The following is a 17,211-nucleotide window of genomic DNA, read 5'->3' on the forward strand; positions in this document are numbered from 1 at the left end:
TCCCTTATCAGATCCTGATCCTTCTCCAAATGTCAGTGTCATGAGGTACTCCCTTTCTTTTCAGGGACATAATAGAGTCCATAGTCAGAGATGTAAGGAGGAAATGCAGTGAGCATGCCTTGAGGATAGAGACTGTGTATTACGTCCAATTTGGCTGCAGAACCAAGCACAGTGGCTAGGATATATTAGACGCTCATTAAATGTTGGATGGATGGATGGATGGATGGATGGATGGATGGATGGAATGAAAAGGATAGAATGGACAAAGCGCTTTCAGCTATAGGAAAAGCAGAAAGGAGAAGGACTAGAAGAAAGAGATAATTGTCTAGGGTTTACCATTTCAATTGCATATATTTTTCTGTCAATTTTTCATTTATCCTTCAATTTTGTTTATAGTGAGTTTTAGTTGCTTACATTCAGGAATGTATAACTTTCATGTATAATGGTTAAGACTTTTTAAAGTTTCTGATTTCTACATGCTTAGAAAGGTCATTCCCACCCTAAGATCAGATTCACCTGTGTTTTTTCTTTAGTGCTTTTGTAACTACTCTTTATAATTTATTTAATTTTTAAAACTGAAAACAAAGCACAAATAAGAAATTAATAATCATCCATCTTCCCACTACCCAGAATTAAATGTTGGCATTTTGTGTCTATAGTTTTAAAAGCTTAACAACTATTATTTTTTTAAAAGATGTATGTTAATTATAAATAACCAAAACAATGCAGAAAAGTACAAAGATAAAGTTAAAACGTCATATAAAATTCCACCATCCAGACAATGCCATTAACATTAAAGAAAAAAATTATTCCGAACATCTTTTTATAGATATATACATACAGAAAAATAAAATAGTTATTTCAAAATAGGATCATGCTATTTTTAATTAAAAGTATTAAATTTAATTTCACTTGGATTTAATAGAATAAAAAGACATTGATGTGACTATAATGAAGGAATCGATAAGCTTCAACTAAATGTTTCTTTACCTGCAAGAGAGAGTTCTTCCCAAAAGACCCCTTTCTAAACTTATAAGAGAGATTATGAAAAATATTAAGAGGTTAGTTTTCTCACTACCTTTCCATTTTAATTTCTATTGACTCTGCTTTGAAAGATAAAAACACTGGCACCCTCATATTCTCTCTCATTTTCTCACCGCTTCCCAATTTTTGTTAGAGTACTATTTTTACATTGTCCAAATTGATAATATTCACATTTTATAGCATAGACATAATTCCCACAGTTATTTAGCTTAGATCTTTATGTAAATGAATTGAATGTTCATAGATTCTCTATTCCTAAATTTTTTATTTGGTTCATTTCTAAATAGGCTGGATTTTTGCTGATGATGTTATTTTTGTTTGTTTGTTTTTTGTTTTGTTTTTAAATTGGGGAAGGGGAACAGGACTTTATTGGGGAACAATGGTCAAATTGTTGTCCTTTCAATCTTAGTTGTGGGGGGGTTCTGTTCAGCTTCAAGTTGTTGTTCTTTCAGTCTTAGTTGTGGAGGGCGCAGCTCAGCTCCAGGTCCAGTTGCCGTTGCTAATTGCAGGGGGCACAGCCTACCATCCCTTGTGGGAGTCGAACCGGCAACCTTGTGGTTGAGAGGACAGGCTCCAACCAACTGAGCCATCCGGGAGGCAGTTCAGCTCAAGGTGCCGTGTTCAATCTTAGTTGCAGGGGGCAGAGCCCACCATCCCTTGCGGGACTCGAGGAATTGAACTGGCAACCTTGTGGTTGAGAGCCCACTGGCCCATGTGGGAATCGAACCGGTAGCCTTCGGAGTTAGGAGCACGGAGCTCTAACCACCTGAGCCACCGGGCCGGCCCTATTTTTGTTTGTTTTTTAAATAGGATTCTTTCAAGATTGAAAATGACTGCCAAAAAAAAAAGAGAAAAAAAAAAGAAAATGACTGCCTATCTGGTTGCCTTTATACTTAACCATCTAGGCCAGGAATAATACCTTTGGGTCACACTATCTTTCCTGCAGGACGCTGTGGGAGTGGGCTTCTGGGTGTTCAGAAAAGTCTGAGACCAGCCTGATGTTTCCCTATGGTAGATAATTAGATTTTTTGACTAGAGGCCTAAATAATATTTACCCAAGCTTTTATTTTGAAAACAATTCCAACCCATAAAAAAGGTACAAGAAAAACATAATGAACAATAACATACGCTTCAGCTAGATTCTCTAATTGTTAATAGTTTTCCATATTTTACTTGATTGGGCCCTCTCCACCCCCCTCCCTCTCTCTCTCTCTCAGCTTAGCCATTTGAAAGTTAGCAGCAGACATCATAATATTACATCCTGAAATACTTCAGCGTACTTGTATAGCTCCTAAAAACAAGGATATTCTCCAACATACCCAACACTAGTTATCACACTCAGAAAATTTAACTTCATATAATACTTTATATAATACACAACCCATATTCAATTTTTTCCCCATTGTCCCAATAATGTCGTTTACATTTGGTTTTTTCCCATCCAGGATCCAATCCAGGATCACATATGGTCACGTCTCCTTAGTCAACTTTAATTCCTCACAGTTCCCCAGTCTTTTTCTTTCTTCCATGACATTGCTATTTCTAATCATCCAGGTCAGTTGTTTTCCAAAATGTCCCTTAATTTGGATTTATCTGATTATTTTCTCATTATTAGATTCAAGTTAAATATTCCTGGCAGGAATGCCACATAGGTGATACTTCGAAAGAATTAATTAGTAGCTCAAATTTTAGTAGCTTAACTAAGATGTATTGATATTAGACATTGTGTAATAAATTTTGTGAAATAAAGCATGTCTTTTTAATTTCCAGATTCAGTTCCTTCTGCAGTTCAGGGAAATTATTTTACCTTTAAATTTATATTGTTTCATTAATTGGCTCTATTAGATTACCTATGTCTGTCTTTCATGTCTATTAACTTCTCTCTAATTGTGCTGTCATTGGTTTTTCTCTTCTGCATACACTGTAATTATCTCAAGCCTCTCTTCTATGTCAGCTCAGATTTTCAAAGATAGCTATTCAGTCCCTTACTGTTTCTGACCTACCATGTTTCCCCAAAAATAAGACCTAGCCGGACCATCATCTCTAATGTATCTTTTGGAGCAAAAATTAATATGAGACCTGGTATTATATTGTATTATATTATATTATACTATACTATAAAGACCAGGTCTTATGTTATATAAGACCTGATATTATATTATATTATATTATATTATATTATATTATATTATATTATATTATATTATGGATCCAGTCTTACATTATATTAAAATAAGACTGGGTCTTATATTAATTTTTGCTCCAAAAGATGGATTAGAGCTGACGGTCCAGCTAGATCTTATTTTGGGGGAAACACGGTACTAGTTTTGTAACATGGTGCTTTGTTTCCTAAAATCTGCAATCTCCCTCTTTTCTCATTCTCATGTTTTATCATTTCACCTCTCAGCTTTCTAAAAAACTGAATTCATGCTCTTATTAAGTCATACTATAACATGAAGTTGTTGTGAGGAATTTCCTTCTGTTCAGTTATGTTTTCCTTGTTTGCATGCTTTGCTCTGTTTTTGGTCTTTCTTCCCCCCCTTGATGAAATATGCTTTCAGATGCCATGCAATTTCTTTTCACTTTCCTCATGCTTGAGCAGCAATATGAATTCATTCTTTTTGCTGTAATGTACCGTGGGGTGACTTCTTGATTTCCCACTGTGAGACACAGTTTTTATCCCCCTCAAAGTTAAAGTGAAATAGTTGAGTCTTTTATGTTTTGTTCACTTTTTTCTAGCCTAAGAGAATTGCATGAGGGGATGGGCAGGTGGTTAAGGCTTATTTAAAACAGTGTAAAATATTTGTTAAAATACCTGGGTTCTTTCTCTCTTTTCAGACTATGTTAAATGCTCAATCTAAGGTTCATTCCATATCACTGGGGTCCACCATTCCTGTGGGGAGGATGGTTTGCTTAACTCAGTGCATAGACCTTTCATTGGCCACCACTTTTAAAGTTTATTAGATTAGATTATGCTTCTTTCCAAGTTTGTTTACCCTTGGGTAGTTTTTTCTGGTTTTGCTTTTTGCTCATTTTATCAAGTATTCATGGGTAATAATTTTTAAAGGAAGTTTCAATTGACCATCTTAACCCAGAAGAATATAATTAAGTCTGTGATCTATTTAGGAGGCATTTCAGCATTCTAAATAGTTTTTTTTAGGCTTTGTGAGGCATATTTGACAACTAAAAATTGTATATTAAGGTGTACAACTTAATGTTTTAATATGTGTATATATTGTGAAATGATCACCACAATCAAGCTAATTAGCATATCCATCATCTCACGTAGTTACCATTTCTTTCTTTTTGTGTGTGTGTAAGAACACTTAAGATTTACCCTCTTAGCAAATTTCAAGTATACAATACAATATTATTAACTATCGTTACCACGCTGTATATTAAATCTCCAGAATTTAATTCATCTTGCATAACTGAAACTTTGTACCCTTTTCCCCCCAGTTTAATTGAGATATGATTGACCTATAACATTATATTAGTTTCCCTAAAACTAATAAAAATAAATAAAACTCTAAAAAAACACATTATATTAGTTTAAGGTGTACAACATAATGATTTGACATATGAATTTATTGAAAAATGATTACAAGTTTAGTTAACATCCTCACAGTTACAAATTTTCTTATCATGAGAACTTTTAAGACCTACTCACTTAATAACTTTCAAATATATAATACAGTATTGTTAAGTACAGTCACCATGCTGTACATTGTATCCCCAGAACTTATTTATCTTATACCTGAAGGTTTGCACCTTTTCACTACCTTCACCCATTTTCCCTATTCTCCAACCCTCTGACTCTGGCAACTACCAACCTGTTTCAATGAGTTAGGTTCTTTGTTTTTTTCCTAGAGTCCACATATAAATGAGATGATACAATATGTGTCTTTCTCTTTCTGACTTATTTCACTTAGTATAATGTCCTTAAGATCCATCCATGTTGTTGAAAATGGCAGGGTTTTTTTTCTTTCTCATTGCTGAAATATATACATATATATATAATTGATCTTGCACAACTGAAACTTTGTTATATATATATATATTACATTTTCTGTATCCGTTCATCATCCATTAGTGGACACTTAGGCTGTTTCCATGTCTTGGCTGCTGTAAATAATGCTACAATGAACATGAAGGGTGCACATATTGATTCAAGATATTAATTTTATTTCCTTTGAATACATAAGTGGAATTCCTGGATCGAATGGTAGTTCTTTTTTAAATTTTTTGAAGAAACTCCATACTATTTTCTGTAGTGGCTGCACCAATTTACATTCCTAAGAACAATGCACAAGGGTTCCCTTTATTCACATCCTCACCAATATTTGTTATCTCTTGCCTTTTTTATGATAACCACTATAACAGGTGTGAGGTGAATGTCATTGTGGATTTGATTTTCATTTCCCTGATGATTAGTGATGTTGAGCATCTTTTCATGTATGAGGTCAGACAATTAAGTTCGCAAATTCATCCTAGAATAAGTGCTACATACCTCATTGCTGAATATCACTATGGTGATCTTCGAAGTACTCCCCTTGGGAAGCTATGCACCGACGCCAGCACCTAGTCCATTCTTCAAAGCAATTTTGGAACTCTTTTTCTGGAATGGCCATCAGGCTGTGGTTGTATTACCCTCGATGTCCTGAATGTCACCAAAATGTCTTCCTTTCAATATTTCCTTTATCTTCAGGTAAAAAGGTCATTGGGGGCTAGATCAGGTGAGCACGAAGAGTGTTCCAACACCGTTGTTTGTTTACTGGCTAAAAACTCCCACACAGACAGTGAACTGGTCCATTGTCGTGATGCAAGAGCTATGAATTGTTGGTGAAAAGTTCAGGTCGTCTAACTTTTTCATGCAGCCTTTTTAGCACTTCCAAATAGTAGACTTGGTTAACTGTCCAGTTGGTACAAATTCATAATGAATAATCCCTCTGATATAAAAAATGTTTTGCAACATCGTTGCAAGAAGTTCGCAAACTTAATTGTCACACCATTAATTGTCAGCCATATGTTGGCCATTTGTATGTCTTGTTTGGAAAAATGTCTTTTCAATTCCTCTGCTCATTTTTTAATCAGATTGTCTGCCTTTTTGCTATGAGTTCTTTATATTTTTTAGATAATAACTCCTATCGGATTTATAATTTGCAAATATCCTCTCCCGTACGTTAGGTTGCCTTTTCATTTTGTTGATGGCTTCTTTTGCTGTGCAAGTTTTTCAGTATGATGTAGTTCCACTTGTTTATTTTTGCTTTTCCTGCCTTTGCTTTTGGTATCAGAATCTTTATACCCTTTGACCAAAATCTCCCCTTTTCCCCCTCCCTCCAGCTAAACAGATTGTTTTTTTTAATAAATTTTATTGGGGAATATTGGGGGATAGTGTGTTTCTCCAGGTCCATCAGCTCCAAGTCGTTGTCCTTCAATCTAGTTGTGGAGGGCACAGCTCAGCTCCATCTCCAGTTGCCGTTTTCAATCTTTAGTTGCAGGGGGCACAGCACACCATCCCATAGCAGGACTGGCAACCTTGTTGTTAAGAGCTCGCACTCTAACCAACTGAGCCATCCGGCCGCCCCTCCAGAAACTCAGCGGCAGCTCATTGTCTTCAATCTAGTTGTGGAGGGTGCAGCTCACTGGCCCATGTGGGAATCGAACTGGCAACCCTGTGGTTCAGAGCTTGCACTCTGCCCAACAGAGCCATCTAGTCGTCCCCTAGATTTTTTTGCCCCCTAGATATTTTTAATGGAAAAACATTGTGTTCCATGTTGCCTAACTCTATTCATTGAATAATTCACACTTCCCCTCTGATTTTAAGTGCCACTTTTATAGAAAATGCTTACATATATGGTTCTGTACTTTGTTTCTTTATTGTTGCTTATATAATGTATATTCCCGCTCCAGTACAACTGTTTTTAATTACTGCAGTTTAATAAAAGATTTTCATATCCACAAATCTCCTCCATTACTTTCCTTCTTCATCATTTTGTTCGCTATTTTCATGCATTTTTCTGGATATATTTTAAAATCCTTTACACAAGGTATCTAGGGACTGTGGCACTTTGATTGGAATTACATTAAAATGGTACATTTTTTCAGATGGAATGATCTTTATAATATTAAGATTCCCATCCAGAAACAGGGTATGGCTCACCATTTATTCAAATCTTTTTTGGCCTTCAACAAAGTTATTTTCTTTCATATAAATCCTACATACTTTTTGCAGTTTTGTTCCTTTCGTGAACGAAATCTTTTTTTCATAATGTTTTGTAGGTGATTATTGTCAATATACAGGGAAAAGCCATAACCTGTTTTTGCCTTTGTTTCATATGGGACATTTCACAAATTGTCATTGCACAGGACCATGCTCATCTTCATTATCACTGAGATTTTTTGTATGTGCTGCCAATAAAAGCAAAGCAATAGCCTTTTTCTTTTCCAACATTTTATTTCAAAAATTTTCAAACATATAACAAAGTTAAAAGAACTTTACAATAATGACCAGTACACCCACGACCCAGATTCTACCACTAACATTTTACTATACAAAAGGCCGACAATTAAGTTCACGAACTTTCCACCATGCACTTACGCATACATCGGTCTTTTAACTCTCTCCCTACCCATGGTTTACCCTTCACTAATGTATCTTCCACCTTGTTGAAATAGTTATCTATCTAACCATGAAAACCTCCAATATTTCCCTCTAGGATAAAGGCCAAATTCTTTGCATGACATAAAAGGCCCCTCACAAGCTGACCCCAACCCACTTTTTCAGTATCACTTCCCACAACTCCTCTTTTCTTTTACATAAAGTATTCTTTACCTGAACAGCTCTTACCCAGACTCGATGAAATCCTACTTACCCTTCATCCCCAATTCAAATATAATCTCCATTGCCAAGCCTTGCCAGCACGCCACTGGCTACATTAGTTGCTCCTATAAAGCTCCTGTAAAGCTTTGCCCATGCATCATAATATGTTGTAAATATTTTTATACATCTTGTCTTCCCCACTAGACCATGAGATCATCAAAAGCAAAACCCTGCCTCATTCCTGTCTGTACCCTACTGCCAAGCAGGGTGTCTGACACACTGTGAGGCTCAATAGACCTTAGGCACAGGAGATAAGACTCGAAGATGATGGAGATACACAGAACCCTCAGCTCCCTGGAAGACCACCTTGGAGTCTGGGAAAGTGGAGTACCCACCTGTACAGGCATGCCCAGTTCTAGCTTCAGCCCCAAATAGGGGTCAATGAAGATGGTGAGGATAGGCTCTGAAGGATCCTGGGCAAAGTGTTCCAGAACGGCATCATGCTCCTCTGTCCATTTGGCATCTGCCAGTCCCGTCAGCACAGCTCGGGACAGGAAAAGGGGCTTCTATAGGAGAACAGAGAGCCAAGAAAAGGTACAGATGTTAGGATAAGTCATTTCTCCTTTCCACAATCACAAGTGGGGACATGGGAGATGAGAGAAGTCAGATAGGTCCAGAATGGTGAAGAGAAAGCTGAGGATGAACTGCTTTTGAAGAAACAAGATAGTAAGATTCTCTTGCCTCTATGAGTAAAAATAGAATGGATCATAGGGGGAAACTAAGCTCTTTCCTTAGTTTCCTTTCAAGGAAGATATCTTTCCTTGGGATGTTATCTTCCCAAGATGTTTCATTTATGCCTGTGATTGTAAAAATGCATTATCAAGCAACCCTCAACGTCAAAGTCAAACTAAATTACAGGAACATATTAACCTAAATCAAGCAATTAGGAACAAGAAGATGACAAGCTAGAAAAGGAATAAGGGTGCAAGAGCAATTTCTTCATGATGCAGCCTCCTCAGGATACTGTAATAAGTATGAGATATTAGTTAAAAGTCAATTGACATAGCAGTGAGGAAGAAGTGAGGGAAAAAGAAAATACTGGAGAACACCAAAGAACAACTCAATTAGATGGAAAATAAATTGTAACTGACAGCCAGAAAAAAAAATTACTCTGTAGAACTCTACTAAATAAATTAAGGAAACTTGAAGATATAAAGATAGAGCTCAGTGAAATTGAGAAGCCATCCTATCTGTCTCCCAGTACTGCTGGAACATGAGAAGGAATCTATTTTATTTAAAGTTTCCAGCTCAACAAAACTTCGTGATCTAAATCTCTCCTATATAAAAACATAGGTGAAGCAATGAGAAAAACACTGAGACCCCGATAAATAAATGGACATAAGGACATTAACAGACATATCATGCCATAAAAAAGAGAAAGTGAAAATATGAAAAAGTGTTCAATTTATCTTGAAGTCAAAGAAATACAAATAAAAATAGTAAAAATATATCATTTATTGCCTATCATTTTTTTAAATCCTTTCTAAACTGATAACACCCAGGCCTAGAAAGGGTTTGTTGCTAGTGTAAGAGCAAAAAGTACAATTCATTTGGAAAACAGCTTGGCATTATGTATTAAAAGCATTAGAAATGTTTTTTACTCTTTGATTCAATAATTCCATGTACAGGAATCTATCTAAGGAAATACTAAGTGTTTCAAAATGTGTTAGTTTTACTTATAATATTCATCACAGTATTATTATGAAAGCAAAAAAAAAAGAAATGGCAAAATGTCCAAGAGTCACGATTTAACTGTGGCACATACATCTAATCAAGTCCTACACGGCCATTAAAAATGTTGCTTCCAAAAAGTACATAATAACATGAATAATAATAAAAAAAATTTGTGAAAAGGCTTACTAAAAATTCTATGTGGAGGTGGCCAGATGGCTCAGTTGGTTAGAGCGCACACTCTCAACAAAAAGGTTGCTGGTTCAATTACCACATGGGATGCTGGGCTGCGCCCCCTGCAATTAAGGTTGAAAACAGCGACTGGACTTGGAGCTGAGCTGCGCCCTCCACAACTAGACTGAAGGACAACGACTGATGGGTCCTGGAAAAATACACTGTTCTCCAATATTCCCCAATTAAAAAAAAAAATTATATGTGGTACAGTTAGGTTTATTTTTTAAAAACTCACAAAAGTATACACAGAAAGAAAAGACATGTACCAAAGTATTAACATTGAATGTGTTTAGGCAGTAATGCTATGATTTTTAGTTTCCTTTTCTTTGTTTTACTATCCTGTCCTTTCCAATGTTTTCTTTAATGAGTTGTTATTACTTTTCTCTCCCTTTTTAAAAAATTTCAACTTCACCATTCTGTTCTTCTAACCCATGTAACTATGGGCATGGCTAGGCCCTAATGCACCTGGAAATAAAGGTGTAGGGGTCATTTAGTGCTAAATGCTACAAGTGCTTGAAGTGGCTTCTGTAAATTCTTTGGCCAAAGGAGAGAACTAAAGGAAAGGAAAAAAGTGAATGCCTTAGAAATTAGCATCCAATTAAGACAATATCTGCCCAGCTTGTTTAACTTGTTCAGATGTTCGCCATACAATTGACAAAGCTTATCGAAGTTTTACCTGAGGTGAGAAGACAAAGAAGGGATAACTAAGAGACCAGTTGCTCAGTTAAAACTGTCTTCTTCTGGAGGGGTGTGGATCATGGATAACTTGGCCCTTTACTCAGTGAACTGGATTTGTGGTGAGGAGACTATCAGTAGAGTAAGTAGAAGGAAGTGATAGATTGAAGAGAATTCCTCGTATACCATTCTGTAACTAATCCTTTGATTAAGCAGTTATTGAGGAGAAATATTTGTCCCAAGGAAAACCCAAACTTACCACATCCACCTCAGGTTCCTGTAATTCTTCTTTCTGTACTTCAGTTTTCTCCAATGCTGGCTCTAAGAATAAAATTTTTAAAATGAAGGCATTCCTTAACAAGTTAAACATAGAGTCACCATGTGACCCAGCAATTCTACTTCTAGTTACATAACCAAAAGAATTGGAAGCAGAGACTCGAACAGACATTTGTGTGCCAATGTTCCACAGCAGCATTATTCACAGTAGCCAAAAGGTGGACATAAGCCACATGTCCATCAACAGATGAATGGATAAACAAATTGTAATGGAATATTACTCAGCCATGAAAAGGAAAGAAGGTCTGCTACACCATGGATGAACCTTAAAAACACTACACTAAGTGACAGAAGCCAGTCACAAAAGACCATATATTGTATGATTCCATTTATAATGAAATGTCCAGAATAGGCAAATCCATAAAAACTGAAAGTTATTAGTGGTTAATAAGATGTGGGGGGAAAGGGAATGGGGAGTGGCTGGTAAAAGTCTAGGCTCAGATGCAACTTAGAATTAGAGATATAGGAATCACCTAGTGCCAATTTCTCAGGGTACTCCAAGTGACTTATTGGGGGTGGAATGAAAATGCTTTAGTGGTGATGGTTGCACAGCTTTGTGAATATACCAAAAATCACTGAAATGTATACTTTAAAAGACTGAATTTTATATTAAGTAAATTATGTCTTAATTTTCTTTTAAAAAGCTGACTGGTGCTGGGTGAAACAAGAGAAGTAGCGGGGGGAGGCAGGGGAATGAGGGCAGTCAATACTAAGGTTATTCTAGGCATTCAGCTTCTGGCCTCCTGTTCTTCCCCCAATCCTCTTCCCACATGGAGAAGTTGGGGCCCATAGAAATGGGTCCATCTCCAAACAATCAGACTGCTGGGTACTCATTTCTGCCACACCCATTCTGGAACCCCCTTAAAACCCGGGAGGGTGTTTCTCTCCTGATCTCCCCTGACCCAGGTGTACCTCCTGATCTGTGGCTCACACAGGAGACGAGGGTAAAATTGATAGGTTTCCTATCACCCATGGACTGAAAGGAAGAAGGAACGATGAAATAGAACCAAGAGTTTGGGGAATAGGACACTCCAACTTCCAGGAAGAAAAATTAAGAGGGGAGTGAGGCATAGAGGCCAAGGAAAGAAATCATGAAAAAGATAGAGTAGATGATTCCAGGAGTTTTGTGGTGAGTGAGACAGGTAATCAAGAAATCTAACACCCTTTCGCCCTTTGAGGAAACTAAGGGCATTTACGATTTCAGAGAGGAACTAGGCTGGGGGAGGGAGATTGAGACAATCTGAAGAGTAAACTGCTTTTGTCTTCTATAATGCAATTTATATAAAGTCTAATTCATGCAATATTATACTAGTATATAATGTTCATGGATACAAAAAAAATCTTGAGAGTAATAAACACCAACTCAGGATAGCGGTGACCTGTGGAGAAGGAGAGGAGGGCTTTTGGGGCCAAGGCAGAGGGCAAACAGGGATTTCCTTGTTGCCATCACAATTTATTCGTACATTGGATGATGGGTACATAGATATTCATTATATTATTTTCTATACTTTTTCTGATTTGTCTGAAAAATGGGTCTACAATCCCTTATCCAAAACCCTTGAGGTCAAGTATATTTCAAAATTTAGACTTGTAATATAGTATGGTATGTAATACCCACCACCCCCCAGCAGGCTCTGGAACAGCACTCCACAATCAAACTTTTAATATTAGTAGTATCTCTGCAGTAAAACATGAAAAATTTATACTAAGGGGCTTAAATAGACTATAAACACCTTCATGTCAGTTTAGGTTACATTTTACCACCAAATAAGTATGGATACCAAACTTTGGGGGTGGAAATCTTTTAATTCCTAGTGCTTTTTAAAATTAAGAGATATGGGATTATGAAACTGTACTTCTTCTCTTAATGGGCATTAAGGGGCACTCAGGGAAGCAAAGGATGTCAATACAACCTCAAAAGGGTGTTTGCCATTTAACACCATTCTTTACCAAAAAATGTTTTCGGTCCTGTCTTAACCCATCCAGCTGCTATAACAAAATACCACAGACTGGGTGGCTTATAAACAGCAGAAATTTATTTCTCACAGTTCTGGAGGCTGGAAATCTTAGATCAGGGTGCCAGCATGGTCAAGTAACAGCCCTCTTCCTGGTTATTGACTTCTCATTGTCACACAGTGGAAGAGGGCAAGGGACTTCTCTCTAGCCACTTTTATCAGGCATTAATCCCATTCATGACAGTTCCACCCTCGTGATTTAAGCATCTCCCAAAGGTCCCACATACTAATACTGTCACATTAGGATTTCAACATATAAGTTTTGGGTGGACACAAACACTCAGACCATGGCAAGCCCCCTCTGTCTCCAGTGGGATAGGCCTCAATCCCTGCCCAACTCCAACGATTACAGGGATTAATGTTCATTTCAGGGAGCCTGGAAGGGCCCAAGTCTTCTCTGAGCCTCTATTAGGGTTACATGTCAGCTGGAAAGTTTCACATCAAACAATAAAAAGACCTAGAGCTAAGGGAGTCAGAGATCCTTGGTGTTTGATGGTCAGTGCTTTCATTCAGAAGCTCCTTCTCTCCCCACCCCCGAGGATTCTCCAAACTGAAGCTCACTGCTTTCCCTTCTCCCTCACTCTACTCCTGGGTACCCAGCTTCTAGGAGCCAGACCCATTTTAAACTACTTGCAAGAGAACTCAAAAGAAAAAATGTTGTGCGTTTCTAATGTCTGGATCCTAGGGCAAGGTCCTATGTACCCTGGACCTTTCTCCCACACCCACGATTAATCTCTCAATCTTTAAAATGAAAAAGGGATTCTACCTCTCTCCATTTTGACAGGCTACGAGCAGTGTAAAGAAGCCCCAGGTAAAAGGGGAGAGCTATATGTAGCTCACAGTCATATCTGCACTGGCCCATGCTCTAAGGGACAGCCCAGTGACAGCAATAGCTACCGAAAACCTTCCAACCCTATTGGCCCAGCTCATCTCCACAGGAGGAATCTCTCAGATCACAGCTGCAAGAGGCAGCCTCTTTAAACTCTTTATTTCCTCAATCTAAACATCAGGCTTCTTTTCCTGTGGCCCTGAACCTGAACCTCCTTAGTCTACCAAGGCCCTGCCAAAATGAGGGTGGAGACACAAGAGCCTCAAACAGACGGAAGAAAGCATCAGTCAGGCTTAGGATTCAAAGGGTGGCAAAGCAGGCTGAGTCTCCATGGTGATGGGTTTAATGGGAGAAAAACATTATTTGTTTTGCCACCCAGGGTGAAAATGGAAAAAAGGAAGAGATCAAACCCTCTCCAGTGGGGTAGGAGCAACCAGGACACTTGAAATAAGGAGGAAGAGGCTAAAATAAAGGATTGGCTGGTGAGCTCTTGGCGAGGGACGGGTGGGGGTGGAGGTAATTTTAAGACAAAAAGAACAAGTATAAGGCTGGCCAGGAGGAAAACACACAAAAAAGGAACCAGCAGCAGACCTGAGATTCTGCCGAGCCCCCTGCTTCTTACCCAGAAGCATCAGAACCTGCTCCCCAGCCCTAAGACCCTCCTGAAACACAAACATTCTCCCTCCAAACCCCTGGCAGCATGTACCCACCAGGCTCCTCCTTGAGAGGCTCGGGCGTAGGCTCGGGCTTAGGCTCAGGCTGGCTGGCCAGCACGGTGGCCTCCGAAGGCTGCGTGGGCAGACCATCCTGAGCAGCCAGAGCTGCCCGAGCAGCTTGCTTGCGGGCACTCCCCCGGCCATTCACTTTCCGCTTCTTCTCCACTTTGCTGGACATTGTGTAGGCAAAACCTGAAGACACATGGGAAGCTTGGAGTCCACAATGAGGCCCACCCCCAACCCAGACCCCTGATACATGCATTTTGAATTTATAAACTGACTGAGACCCCAATATTGTAATCTTATCTGGGGGTAATATCATAATCTGAGACCCCAATATCATAATCTTATCTACACCCTGCTCCATTAACCACAAGGGGCCTTGCAGTCCTCACTTCTTTCCCTGGGATATTCCACTTTCTTCCATGCATTAGGTTAAAAAACAAAGTCATGCCTCAAAGCATTAGGAATAAATGGAAGTTGAAGATGGTGGCCCAACAGACATCCCACTAATGAGGGTTTAGGAACGCCTATCTCCGCCCAGAGGTATGAGAATATAAGATAATCAGGAAAAGATCTACCAAGCTGAGGTGTCGTTGCTTCTCTCAACTACTCTATTCCTCAGGGCCATGAGTGAGTGAGAGAAGGTGCAAGGAAGACCAGATGGTCCCCAGGTTCCCCACCCTCTGTCACTGTACCAAGTCAGTGAAGCAAACCAAGATGATTTTCCTATGTACCTCCTTTCTTCCCAAGTGACCCATGGAAACGGGGAAATGGGAAACGCATACATTGAAATCTGTGACATCCTTAAACAAAGAAAAACCATACTTACAACATGTCTCGTTAACTTTTAATTTCTGAGGGGTAGAAACCCTGTTTTTTGTGTACTGAAAAGGTTTAAGTATACTTGGCTGAGTAATTCTGTGCTGACTGATAATGAAAATCAAGATCATTTAACTCCAAATGCCCTGAGAACAAACTGGAAGGACAAAAGTCACCCAACAGTGAATTTTGAATTGTGTCTGGGGAAGGAGGAAACAGGGAATGAGAAAGACCACAGTAGTGCCTCTCAGAAAAACTGGATGGCCAAAAGCAAGGGCATCTCTGGCAGGCGGTCAGGATCCCAAGGGCAATATGTCTGATTCTCTGGGCATTCCCTCTCCATTCAGCTATCTCCTGACAGCCACCTGTAGCTTTCCTTCCTCATCCCCACAGGCTGCCACAGGCATTGATCATAGGTTATGAATTTCAAACTTGAAGGATTTGTACTTTGCTGGAAGCAGAAACGTTCTATTAGGCCAGCACATCAATAAAACCAACTACACCAGCGCAGCCTCCTCCACCAGTCTCCAAAGAAGCGTCAGGCAGTGCTTCCCTGCATCCTGCTGGGGCCTCAGGAGCATTCCGCCGGCAAGGTTGGGAGCCCCCTCCCCATGGGATTCACCCCAGGATCCCACAGGGCAGATCTCAGGAGCTGTTTTACTAGTCTGGGACTAGCACATTACTCAAAATTAAATTAAATGCAATAGGGGACTGGCCCTCCTCAAACTGGATACCAGTGGGCAAATTTCCCTTCAACAATGGCTTTCTCAACCGTCGCAACTGTCCCCGCTTCTTTATCTCAACCCCAATTGCCCCTTTTTATCCCCTCCCCCCACAACGGCTTCTTCCTCTCCCCACAACTGCCCCCCACAAATGCTCCTTCCCTCCCCCAACTGCCCTTTGCTCTCTCCTCCCCTACAACTGCCCCTTCCTCCCCTCTCCCCACAACAGTCCCTGCTAGCCCCTCACCACTGGCCCTTCTCCCCGCAGCTTCCCACTTCTCCCCAGCATTCCTGTTCTCCTCCTCTCTGCCCACAACACACACCTCACCACGCCGACCCTCTCCGCCCTAGACCGACTCATGGGCTACTCCAGCTAAGGAGTTGCCGGGGGCCTGCGCGTGCACGCGTCGCCATGACAACCCCGGGCAGGGAGGGGGCAAATGGCGGGGCCGCGAGACCGCGGAGCCAGCCTCCTCCGCGCAGGCGCAGGCGCAGTGACGCCCTGTTCTGCTGCCCCACTTGGCCCTCGTTTCCCCCGCGGGGACCCGGGGTAAAAGAGCTGAGGGCAAGCAAAGCTACTAAATTTGGCAGGCTGGAGGGTGTGGGGCCCTGGGCTGAGGACGGGGCTTAAAGGGCTGGGGCTAGAAACAATGAGCCTACCCTCCCTCAGGATACTGAAAAGGCAGGGGAAACCCAAGGGCCCGACCCTGCGCCCTGGTCTAAGGGCTCCATCCCGAATGAGTCCAGCAGATGGCGCCCGGGGTCTCGCCTGAGAGGCTCATTGGTGCTCTACAAGACGCTCCAGGATTTCGAGGCAGCCGTGCCTGCAGCTGGGTCGGGGGTAAAAAGCGGGGCTGGAGCACCCCTGCCCTCCCGCTCGTTCCCCCTTCTTAGTTCGGACTGGGGTCTAGGATAGCCGGGCAGCGCGGGGCGGGGGGCAGGGAGGGAAGAACGGAACTGGAATTTTTGGAATCTGAGGATTGGCTTTGGAAAGCGTCGCTCATTTTGGGGGGAACGGGAGGCGGGGACTCCCTGGGGAAGGTGACCAGGCCGGGGAGGGGCTCGGCTCTCCATTAAGAACAAAGGCTCAGTCCTGGGGAAGCGAGAGGAGAGGGGTGTGAGAGGAGGGGCAGATCTCAACCGCTGCTAGGGGGCGCTGCGGGTGGGGCCGCAGGTAGAGGCGCCTAGAAGACTGAGGTGTAAGGGGATCTGGAGAAGCTTCTGGGAGAAACAGGGAGGAAGCCTATCCAGGGGGATAGGAAGG

At 40.6% G+C, this 17,211-nt stretch overlaps 1 protein-coding gene across 2 annotated transcripts in view; it reads right to left on the reverse strand.

Annotated features, from left to right (window-relative positions):
- Positions 1-16,742, reverse strand: part of DNAH2 (dynein axonemal heavy chain 2) — a 100,216-nt gene extending 83,474 nt beyond the window's left edge. Inside the window, exons 1-4 of one of the 2 annotated variants that reach the window (XR_012492034.1) lie at positions 16,271-16,742; positions 14,398-14,595; positions 10,767-10,828; positions 8,263-8,433 (exon numbers count right to left, since the gene is read on the reverse strand). Coding sequence is in view for 1 of the 2 variants with exons in the window: in XM_019745158.2 (XP_019600717.2) it covers positions 8,263-8,433; positions 10,767-10,828; positions 14,398-14,581 (417 nt within the window). In the remaining variant the exon portion in view is untranslated. The remainder of the gene's footprint in view (positions 1-8,262; positions 8,434-10,766; positions 10,829-14,397; positions 14,596-16,270) is intronic. The other variant, XM_019745158.2, reaches the window with a different exon arrangement.
- Positions 16,743-17,211: the final 469 nt, after the last annotated feature.

Source organism: Rhinolophus sinicus, linkage group LG15 (genome assembly GCF_036562045.2).
Source record: "Rhinolophus sinicus isolate RSC01 linkage group LG15, ASM3656204v1, whole genome shotgun sequence".
NCBI classification, from domain to species: domain Eukaryota; kingdom Metazoa; phylum Chordata; class Mammalia; order Chiroptera; family Rhinolophidae; genus Rhinolophus; species Rhinolophus sinicus.